At 34.0% G+C, this 11543-nt stretch overlaps 1 protein-coding gene across 2 annotated transcripts; it reads left to right on the top strand.

Annotated features, from left to right (window-relative positions):
* Positions 1-7742: 7742 nt before the first annotated feature.
* LOC133803412 (cyclin-T1-3-like) lies at positions 7743-11299 on the top strand. 2 transcript variants are annotated; one of them, XM_062241450.1, is made up of 7 exons: positions 7743-8088; positions 8293-8486; positions 9008-9089; positions 9490-9624; positions 9706-9878; positions 9990-10141; positions 10340-11299. In XM_062241450.1, exons 2-7 carry the CDS (start codon positions 8317-8319, stop codon positions 10927-10929), a joined length of 1302 nt encoding a protein of 433 aa, XP_062097434.1. In that variant the 5' UTR covers positions 7743-8088; positions 8293-8316; the 3' UTR covers positions 10930-11299. The 2 variants fall into 2 exon arrangements, with proteins under 2 accessions (XP_062097434.1, XP_062097436.1); XM_062241452.1 differs by lacking the exons at positions 7743-8088; positions 8293-8486 and adding an exon at positions 8502-8773.
* Positions 11300-11543: the final 244 nt, after the last annotated feature.

The raw sequence follows: 11543 nt of genomic DNA, 5'->3' as shown, positions 1-11543 counted from the left end.
CCTGGTCGATAGTCGAGCATGAATTCTGCCAGATGTTAGCCACGTGTACTAAATGTTTTCCATGTCATCCATGCTTATTTTTTGGATAACACCTTTAGGCGTCGTTCGACGGGGGTCACCATCAGGGAACCAATCTTCAATCCTCGACCAGAACCTATTATTCCTTCCAGCGGGAAAGGAAAACAAAAACTACCCGATCATCCTGGTTAGGTATATGACTCATATGAGGACAAAAATTGTATGGATTTTTCAACTCTTTTAAATACGTTGCCCATTCCTAGGAGTATGTTTGACCAAAATGGCAACTTTATTTTTCCAACAAGTAGCTTTAATTCAGATTTCTTTAAGGAGGATAATGTTTGTAGCAGTAATGACTTAGTTAACGTAGTGACCAGTAACTTTAGTTCGGGTACAATACTTAGAATTTTTCCTTGTCGATCTTTATAAAATCTTGTGAACACTTTAACAAATATGTTCACCCCTTCTTTCAGTCATGTAGGCAAACAACGCTTTTGACATCTACACCTTGGGAGGCAGAACCATTGGCTCAAAGAAATTGAGCAAGAGAGAGGTCAAAGGCACCAATGGGGCACCTCCGAGTTAGAAATCTTGATCAACGAAGACTTCTCCTCCTACAAAGTTTACTACTCCTCCTCCCTCTTCTCAACTTGAATCTTCCACCGAGAAGATGGGAGATCCTTCTGTGAACGAGATGCTGACCAACGCCTCCAACTCCACAACAGATAAGATGCAAAAAGTGGCCAAATATTGACTTAGCAAAGAGGCCTTTGCCTCTCTTCCTTTGCTGAAAACTGACAAGGTCATTGTCGTGGTTTCAATGAAATGTTCACCGTAAGTCTTTTCTAACTGTTGTATTTTTTGTTAATATTTTTTCTTTTACTAATATCACGTTTATGTTGCTCGCAAGCCATCCTGACCATAAATAACGGGTGGAGTTGTATTGAAGATGATGGATCCAAATTTGATGAGGAGCAAAAAGCAACAGAGGACCAGATCAAGGCCCTCAACGAAGAGCAAAGAAAAACCAAGGATGATTTGGACAAGGCCACAACTTTAAAAGAAAAATGCAAGGCTGCATCCAAGACTAACCATGACGAGGCAGTCAAGCTTCGGGATGACCTGGTCGCGAGTTAGAAAGAGGCCAATGAGTTGGAGGAAAAATTTGAAACAGCTCGAGGAGATTAATGTGAGCAACTTGGAGTGGTTTGAAGGTGCAATCTTCACCTACTTTTATATGTTTTGGAAGAACAATCAAGGTGCAAAATTTGATTATTTCCCAAATAGATAAGGGAGTCTGAGCTTGCTCGATGTGTTGTTCGACTGGAGAAGGAGAAAAATGTCACTACATCTCCTGAGATTTATGAGGCCACAGGGATCAATGGAGAGGAGGAGGCTGGAGCAACTGTCGACCAGCAGCCCCGTCAAGACCCTCTGGCTCAGTGAATTTATTTCTTTCCTTTTATTTTGTAATTATGACATCCGAACAACCTATTATTGATGTTGAGACAATTATAACTCAAGGAAATTTTACTTTTATGCTAGTTTTTTAATTACATTCGAGCAGTACTGATCGCGGTGTAAATACAACTCTTTTTTTATATATTATAATTGTTACTATAACATATGCTTGCATGACCGAATTTAGCATAACACTTTATACTTTTTGTGCAAAATCTAAAAATTTTGAAAAATATTCTAAGTGTTATTGCATGCTTTTCCTTATTTTCATATTTTCATATGCTTTGCTTCTTAGTATCTTGTATGTCCCCCAAGTGATTGAGGAACTTAATGTAGAGTCCAAGAACTTTACTTAGCTAAGATAGATAGTAGTATGATAGTATTTATAGCATTATCTTTGTTACTATGGATTCTTGGTTCAAACCGGGAATTATTTGGACACTCATAGTAGTACTTATAGATTTTCTAAATTTAATCTATAGTTTAAGAATATTAAGTTAACCTAAGGTTTGATTAATGTGACTGATATTAAGGATTATATATTTTATACTATAAGGTTTAGATATCAACCAATAGGATTTTAAGCACATGTTATGAATGGTGATTAAGGATTAAAGATTTTTGAGGATTAAATATAATAAGGAGTAAAGTTTGAATGTTATAGGGTCAGTCAGCAGCTTTGAGTACGTTGAGGGCTTAGTCAAGGCTGTTTACTCCATTCAAACTTAGCTAAAAATGTGTAATTTCGTGTTTAAATATTCAGCGTGTGTCGATATATCGCAGCTATAGGGGGCGATATATCGCAGCACGTAGATACGGAAAACACAAGACGATGCACGGTCGCCTCGGGCATACTGGCCTAGGCGATATATCTCCTACAGGGGGCGATATATCGCCTCCTTCAGCATGGATTCAAACTCTTTTGAATTCATTTCCTTTCAGCCATTCAAACTCCTTCAACAGTCCAGCATCTTTTGAACGAGTCTTCAGCCTCTGCTGAACGATTATTCAAATGATTTTCACCTAAAAAGCCATTATTTTTATTCAAGTAAAATCAAGATATTTTCATTCCCAAACTCTATAAATAGGACCTAGTACCCAGCCATTATTCACCATTTGCTCTAAGTTCAGAGGCTGCTAGTGTTAAGTGAGTGTGAGAGTGTAAACACTTGGTTTGGGGAAAAACTATAAGCTTAAACATCATAAGCTTATCAAACACTTTGGGAAGTGAGTGCTATAGTATTTCGGTGGATGATAGATTGATCTTGCAATCTTTGAGGTAAACCCAAAACTCTAGTTCCTTTCTGTATTTTATGTTATTTCCTTTCTCAAAACCTTCTACTCAGTCCCCTAACCTTATTCTTATTTTGGTTAGGGAATCCAAGCTTTTAAGCATATAAGTCGGTAAGTATGTTTTCTATGGTTTAGTCTTTCCATCTCTTTCATTTCATCTCCTTTCTTTAGACTTACTCTTTCTTATGGTTTTAGGAGTGTTCCAACAGTCCCAACTCAGTCCATAATCTCGGTAACTTTGGTAAGGAAAATAGGCTAGAATCAACATGTTATGTGCTTATGTTATCTATATGTTTTATGTTATTAAAAGTGTTATGATATGTATATGTGTATGTTTGTAGGCTTGGGCATATGACCCATATGACTAACAAGACCCCAAATGGGTTATGGGCATATGACCTACTTAGCTAGTAGGACCCCACTAATCCCATGGGCATATGCTTGTTTAGTTTATGGGACCCCAAGTAATAATGACCATTATAATAAGTGAATTATGTGTTATGATATGTCTTTACGTTATTATGAATTTATGTTTATGTTTATGACTATGTGTTAGATTTTCCTTGCTGGGCATTAGGCTCATTCCTTTCTGTTTATGTGCAGGAAATAAGCTTTAGAGGCGGAAAGATTCGTGACGCTTAGAGGATGTGTATCGATGGTGAATGGATTCAAGGAGTCGAGAGTTCGATCTTTCGAGGATGTAGTCTTGTTTGACCTTTTTATATTTTAAATGTATTTTCCGCATTTTCTATGTAACTCTTTTTAGTTTTTAAGTTATTTTTGTTTTAAAGACAATGGGTACCCATATCCTACTTATTTTATGAAAGTAAACTTTGTTTCTACAAGTTTCTGATAAATTATGGTATTTTCGCAAAAATGTAAGTTTTATGTATAGTTTCGTTAATGGTCCAAAAAGTCTAGAGTAGTGGGTCATTACACTTAAGGTCCACAGTCACTTGCCATAGACCAATACCTATTTGAACATTATTGTTCTCGTTCTTATAAATAATTATGAAAATATAGCAAAACAACACGCGTAATGAGCAAATACTTGTAAACAATACAATAATTGGCTAGAATAACTGGTTGCTCATATTTCCTTTTATTTCTCGTAAAAAATGGACAAATTTGTGTTTGTATGAGTGATCAAATGATCTTATACGTATAAGCAACCAACCAAAAAATTGACCAACCCTTGTTAAAAAACTTATAAAAATAAAAAGTAATTATTACAAGTCATTCTTTAAAAAGAAATGTTCATTGATAATACTTGTGCAGGTGTTCTCCATTGCAGTAGCGATGAACGAGATCTTTGTTTAAGCGGGCAAGTTTATACGTTCTTGATTGAATAATTTCTACAATTTGATATGGACCTTCCCAGTTTGGCCCAAGGACTTCAGTAGCTTGGTCACAAGTATTGAGGAAAACTATTCTAAGTACCAAGTCTCCTAAAGCAAATTTTCTCTCACGTACTTTAGAGTTAAAATATCGAGTGACCTTTTGTTGATGAGCTGCTATTGGTAGCTGAGCTTTCTCTCTTCATTCTTCTATCAGGTCTAATGATTCTATCAGCAAGTGATGATTAGTATTCTGGTCATATGTTAGCCTTCAATGTGAGGGTGGATCTAACTTAACCGGTAGCACGGCTTCATACCCATATGCCAAGGAAAATGGTGTATGACCCGTTGCTATTTGGTGTGTTGTTATGTACGTCTAGAGAACTTCCGGTAATGCTTTTGGCCAAGCTCCCTTTTCCTATTTGAGTCTTTTCTTTAGGGTGCCTTTTATTGTCTTATTCACAGCTTCAACTTGTCCATTTGCTTGCGGATGGGAAACTGATGAGAAGCTTTTAGTTATACCATGTCGTTCGCAGAAATTGGTGAATAGGTCGCTATTGAATTGTGTGCCATTGTTTGATATTATTTTATTTGGCAGTTCATATCGACACACTATGTTTTTGACGACAAAGTCTAGAACTTTCTTGGTCATAATTATTGCGAGCGGCTCAGCTTTTACCCATTTGGTGAAGTAGTCAACGACTACTAATGCATATTTTACACCATCTATTCCCATTGGCAAAGATTCAATCAGGTCTATTCTCCAAACTGCAAATGGCAAAGGGCTTTGCATCTGCTTTAGCTCATTTGGGGTTGCTCGTGGTATTTTGGAAAATTGTCGGCACTTGTTCGAACTGCAAATGGCCAAGTCCTTTTATCAAATTAAGAATAGGATTAAATAATAAAAATAAAACAACCATAGAACACATTATTTCCCTCTTGGCCGAAATACATAGCATGATAATATCCATTGATTTTCCCAATAACAAGATTAAATCTATCATGTTTCTAATATCAAGCTTTCCTTTATATAATCATCATCAAAATCCAAATAAGCAATAACAACACCAAAAATATGATATTAACATAAAATCATACATAAAACCATGTATTGATTAAAAGATGAATTTACATAATCTATTACATGCTCCTCATCACTCATCTACCATTATTTAAATTTCAATAAAATAAATAATGGATTTATTCCTTCAAAAACCAAGAACATCACAAAATAGCCATCATCATATAAACATGCTCTTTCATGAAAGACAATGTAAATCAAAAGAACACACAACAACATCAAGAAAAAAGTATGAGCACTAAAATCTCCATTACCTCTTGGATAGTGTTCAAATAACACTAACAATATATTAATCCCTTGGTACCTAGGTTCAAACATTACCAAAATACAAAAATCTCTTAGAATTAAAAAGAGAAGACATAGACTAGATGATTCAAAACACAAACACAAGAACACTTACCTAGAATTTCAAAACCCTCTCATTCTCTCTTCTTCTTCTTCTTCTTCTCCATCTCTTCCTCATTACCTCTCTCTTTCTCTTTCTCTCTCTAGGTTTCGACAACCCCTCTTCAAATGAGCTCTCAAGCTCTAAATTTTCCCTTTTATTTCCCTAGTGGCCAAATGCCCTAAGACCTTAGCAAGAAAGGTAACTCTTATCTCTTCTTTATTTTATTTCATTTCTTAATTTCCTATATTTTAATAAAGAAATGGTGGACTTTCCTCTTTCTATTTTATCCCATACTAATGTGGGAATTCTCCAAAAATGGAAACAAACTTCCCAAGCTTGGTGCATGCCCTCTCTCTCTCTCTCTCTTGCTTCTTCTTGTTTCCCTTTTCTTAATGTGAACTCTTGCCTTCTAGAATCATCTCCTAATCGGTAATTTTCTAAAATTAGGGAAACACTCACATTCACTTGTTTTAGTCTTGATTCATCACATCACTCTTGCATGCTCACCATGCATGTCAATCACTTGCACACACACAACTATGCATGCTCTTCTACTTACCATACACAAAATAATTAATTTAATTCAAACAATTATTCACTTAACATTTAAATAAATAAAATAAAACAAATAATCACATAATAAAATTAAAAAAAAGTTGTTGAGCTACACTCTTTTGGTAACTCACTAAGTTTGTTGATTGCTTTAAATTTGTGGTATACACAAAAATTTAGTCATGTATCAAAAGGTAACCAATTGGTATCTTAAATGGTTTTACAAGCAAAGAAAATGTATCTTTTAAAAGTAACTATGCAGTATACTAAATAGTATCATTTTCTAATAAGCTATTCATGGTAACTTGGAATTATAGGAGTAACTTTTTATACTATATGATAACTCATTAGTTTCCAAAATAAACTTGAATGTAACGTAAAAGTATCTTAAATAATAAGACTTGTAAATTACATGCATGACTAAAAAAGTCTGTTAAAAGTTTTCATTTAAAGTTACCATGTAGTATACTAAATTAATTTTTATTAATAAACTATATGGTAACTTATTATACTATATAACAACTCATTAGTTTCTTAAATAAGCTTGAATGTTACTAAATTGTATCTTAAATAATAGGATACCATAATATAACATAAAATACAACTAATTGATATATTAAGATGTCTACAAATGAGTTTTGAAGGTAACCAAAATGTACTGAAATAATATGATCTAAAAATAAAGTTTTTAATAAAAAAAACGTGACCAATCGGTATCTCATCAGTATTGTAAGTAACCAAAATGTAACTTTTACAACCCAAAAAAAACAAAAAAATTCGAGAAGTGAGATTTCCTAATTTTTTTCAAAATTTGGTATGCTAAGCTGACGTGACAACGATATTTATGTAAATAATTTGGTTGAAAATCTTTTTGTATATACTTTAGATTCTAGGTATATAATTGTAAAATTCCCTACCTATTAATAGATACATTTACATTAGACTTCCATAACAACATAAGGCCTCTTACTAAGAAAGTTTAAATTAAAGTTTTAACATAAAAATGAATAAAAAATATATATAGAAATGAAATACAATAATACATATGGTAAAGAAAAAAAATAACTACCTTATTTGTGTAATTTCCCTTTCTAGTATTATTGTGCGGCTAAATGAGGATCCAATTATACTAAGACTTTGATTGTCATTACTTATGGTTTTAGCTTTGTACTTCTAAAAAAAACTCTTTTTGGATAAGCTACAAAGATCAGCTTCATTAGAGTAGTCTCAATGACTGCTTTAGAGTAGTCCAAATGTAAAAAAAAAATCTCTAAATGACTTAATATCTACTCCATCAGCTCCTCTAAATATATATGTATAATAGCTTAGCACTAAACCCAATAAATTCTATTCTAAATGCAGCTAAGCTTAAATTAGCTATGTAAATATTTTTTAATATTTTTTTGTCCTTTTTTACAAAATATAAAAAATAGGGTTTTGATAAGATATTTTGATAAATAGAGTAAATGTTCCTAGCTAAGGTTTTTCCCCCTTAAAAGCAAAAGTGGATAAAAAATCTAATCTAAGCATTAAAAGTGGTTTTTAAATATATTTAGGCTCAAAAGTGCTTGTTATTAAGGTAAGCCAACCAAAGCCTAACTATTACAGAAATCATGGGATGGGAGCGAAGTAATATATTCTAACGGTAACTACAAATCTGACAATTTCTTCGTTTCCACGCAAGTTACTTTCCAAGAAGAATCCCCAAAGCAATCTAAATCGATTACTAATTAGGTATTCGCCTAAATCTTTCCCTTACTTAAACCGCGTTTTTCTCTTCAATCGTTTCTTCTCGTTTGTTCCCGGGAATTGCCTAGAAAATAACATCCGAAGTGGGGGATTCCCAACAAATCTCAGTACTCGCTAGCTACGATTCAGTTACCACTTACCAGTGTTCTGGATTGTAGAGTTTTCATAATATCGGTGTAATTAGCTCCGGTCGAAGCCTTTTCAATTGGGTAAACACTGCTCCTTCTACGAATGGTTGAATTTCAATTTCAAGTAGAATTTTGTTGACTCCTTACTCTTTTTTTTTTTTTTTTTTCTTTTTGGGTTCGAATTGTGAGTTCAGATTTTTGAATCCTAGGGTTTTTATTTCTCTTCTGATTTTGAAGTCATTTTTTTTCTTAATTATCTTTTCCTTTATACATCGTTTTGAGCAGGAAAATTCGAGTGGTTCAACTGAGATGGTCATGGCGAAAGAGTCTCAATGCTCTTGGTGTAAGTGTTATTTCACCAAAGAGGAAATTGAAATTTTTTCTCCATCTAGAAAGGATGGCATTGACTTGAGGTACGAGTCACACATGCGGAAGCAATATTGCTCGTTTCTTCAAGAGATTGGCATCAAGCTTAAAGTGTGAGTCCTGTGATTCATATAGTGATACTGAAGACATTTATTGTTTAATATCATAGTGGATAACATAGTTCTCTACTAATGATTGTTTAGTTGTTTGTGTATGCATGGCTTTGTTCTACTTTGATCTGATTGAAATTTTGCTAGTAGCATAATACAACTCACGGTTGAGACCCTTTTGCTTATACGATCTGTAACTGTTTTGATCAAACTTCGACTTTGTTTTGGAGTCATCTTTAAGGAAGTAGAAACGGTTCTTTTCAATACTCTTGTGTTCAATGAGGCGTGAGGTAATGAACATACCATGTGTATAAATTACTTGGTGTTATTTATATTTATAGGCAGGGCATTGTATACTTGTCGTTTTGCAGCTTTCCCAGACATTCAATGGAGGGTTATAGTCCTTAGTTTCTTTACTATTCAATTTTTCCATTTTTTTTTTATTTCATAGGATATCTTCTTTTATTTTATTTTCTTGTTCGTCAAAATGTCAAGGATGGTAATCGATGAAATATTCATTACAGGCCTCAGGTGACTATTGCTACTGCAATGATGTTGTGCCACCGGTTTTATATGAGCCAATCTCATGCTAAGAATGATTGGCAGGTAAGCTAGATGATACTTTATGTTAACAATATGCACAATGATTTTCTGGGCGAGATAAGTGACTGTAGACCGAATAATATGTATGTATATGTGTACTCTAGATTAGACTTGATCACGAGAAAATGACAATGCATGAATACGTATGCACTAACATTTGCAGGGATCTATCTGTAGATCATTGTAAAAATTGTTTTCCAGAGCATCTACTTTGACCGAAATTACTTGTCAAATGTAGATGAGTTTCCGGAAATTTCATTGTTAAACCAAAAGTGGTTTGTTTGTTTGCGTTTTTTTTTTGTCTTGTTGGGAAAGATGTAGTAGATGCTAATATGCTATATGCTTAAAGCTTATTTCTGTTTGTGTCCTTTTCACTTGTTAATACAGTGGTAAAATTTTGCAGACGATTGCAACTGTCTCTGCCTTTCTTGCTTGCAAAATAAAAGAGACACCACGCTTCTTAAATGATGTTGTGGTCGTTAGCTATGAGATGATTTACAAGTGGGATCCTTCTGCGCCACGAAGAATCAGACAAAAAGTATGCAAACACGCAGAAATTTTCTACAACCAGATAATTTTGTTTTTGTTTGTTTTCTTATTGCCACTTTTGGTTGAGCAGGAAGTTTTCAATAAGCAGAAGGATTTGATCTTAGTTGGGGAAAGAATTCTATTGTCAACCATTGCTTTTGATTTTAACATTGAGCTTCCCTACGAGCCACTTGTTACTGCTTTAAAGAGATTAAATATATTCTCTGACCTTGCTAAGGTGGCATGGAACTTTGTTAATGATTGGTAAGGTTTATGTTCACCCCCCCAATCCCAAGTAAGTTTATTGCATGTTGGCCTTTGACGTAAACACTTTTTTCTAACTGTTTTCTCCATCTATTGTCAATTGGAATTTAGGCTTGGCACGACACTGTGCTTGCAGTACAAAGCCCCCTATATTGCTGCTGCTTCATTGTTTCTGGCTGCAAAATTACGAAAGGTGAAACTACCAATAGAAAAGGGAAGAGTTTGGTGGCAAGAGTTCGATGTTTCACTGAAGCTATTGGAAGGTTTGTTGTTAGATGTCTTCATATGTCTATATTTCTTTTTTATTTTGGTTGGAAAGAAGTTATGTGGCAGTAGATTTTTTTTCTAGTAAACTCTCATTGAACTTTGAATAAGTTTTCATGTCCTTCTATTATTTTGTATTGGAATTTGCACTTTTTTGATTCCTTATAAGGTTCCAACTTATTCAAAATATTTTTCAGAGGTCATTCAAGAGATGCACAAATTGTTGGGGCAGGACAGAAAGGAACCTCTACCATCCTCCAACAGGAACACGAGGCCAATTCAATCTAAAGCTTCACTTGATAAACCGTTGGAAAGTAGCTCTCTATCTTGTATTACGAGCGAATCAGTAACTGACTGCCAGTCAAACCATGGAGATGTAGTAGAGCATGGAGGTTCTAAAGAATACTCTGCTACTCATTGCAGCCAGAATGTGGTGGAAAGTGACAAGTACTCGAAGGCAAAAAAGATATCGCCCCACCATACGAGCAATAGTGTTATTACAAGTAGTGCGGTTGAGGAAGGTAATGGTGTGATCCAGCCAACAGCAGTGGACACAATTAAAAACGCAAGGTCCAAGGTTAGCAGTATTCAAAATAGCGGTGGTAAGCTTGATGTAATTCGCATTAAGGAGATGTTGAAGAAAAGGAAATGCAATGGAGTTCTAAAGAAGCCACTAGAAGCCATAGATGCAGAGAAAAACAGTGAAGACTTGATAGAAAGCGAGCTGGAAATTGTGATAGAGCTTGGGATTGCATCGACAGAGAAGAAACAAAGGAAACTGCACTGAAGTTCTGATCTGAAACCGAAGTTCCATAAGCCGCTCATTGGAACAAGCACCTTCCTGAATGAGGTTTATACATATTGTTTATAGTAATATATTTTTGATGTTTTGCTCTTCATTCTTTACATAATTGAAATTTTACATTCCACTATCCCCGTCTTCCATAGGTAGGTCGTACACATTCCTCCTGTGTATATCATGCAGGAATAAGGTGTTTAGGCAAGGAGTTTTCTCATTTGTAATTAAACAGTGATATTTATTCCCCCCAAAAAAGTAGAGTATTGAGATGGTTGTTTACTAAAAGGAATTCGTGTTATGAACCTTGAAGAACGAACTTGCTGATAAATCTCATTTTACAAATTCTTTGTAGTGGAAATTATATTTTATATGGCTTTTTTTTTTTAAAAAAGTATTTTAAAAAAAAATGTATTTTCACTTTTATGATTTAGTTTTCATATTTTTGTATAAAAGTTGGTTTATATCATAATTTTACTCTTAATCGAGTTTTATTAAATTGTTAGGTTTTTTTTTATGTAATTTGATTAATTTTTTTTAGCTTAATTGATTTTATTTATATTAATATTATATAATTACTTTTATATTAAATTTTTACAGTAGTT

This window comes from Humulus lupulus, chromosome X (genome assembly GCF_963169125.1).
Source record: "Humulus lupulus chromosome X, drHumLupu1.1, whole genome shotgun sequence".
Classification (NCBI taxonomy): domain Eukaryota; kingdom Viridiplantae; phylum Streptophyta; class Magnoliopsida; order Rosales; family Cannabaceae; genus Humulus; species Humulus lupulus.
Note: the sequence above shows the minus strand (reverse complement) of the source record. Positions and strands in the feature narration are given on the sequence as shown.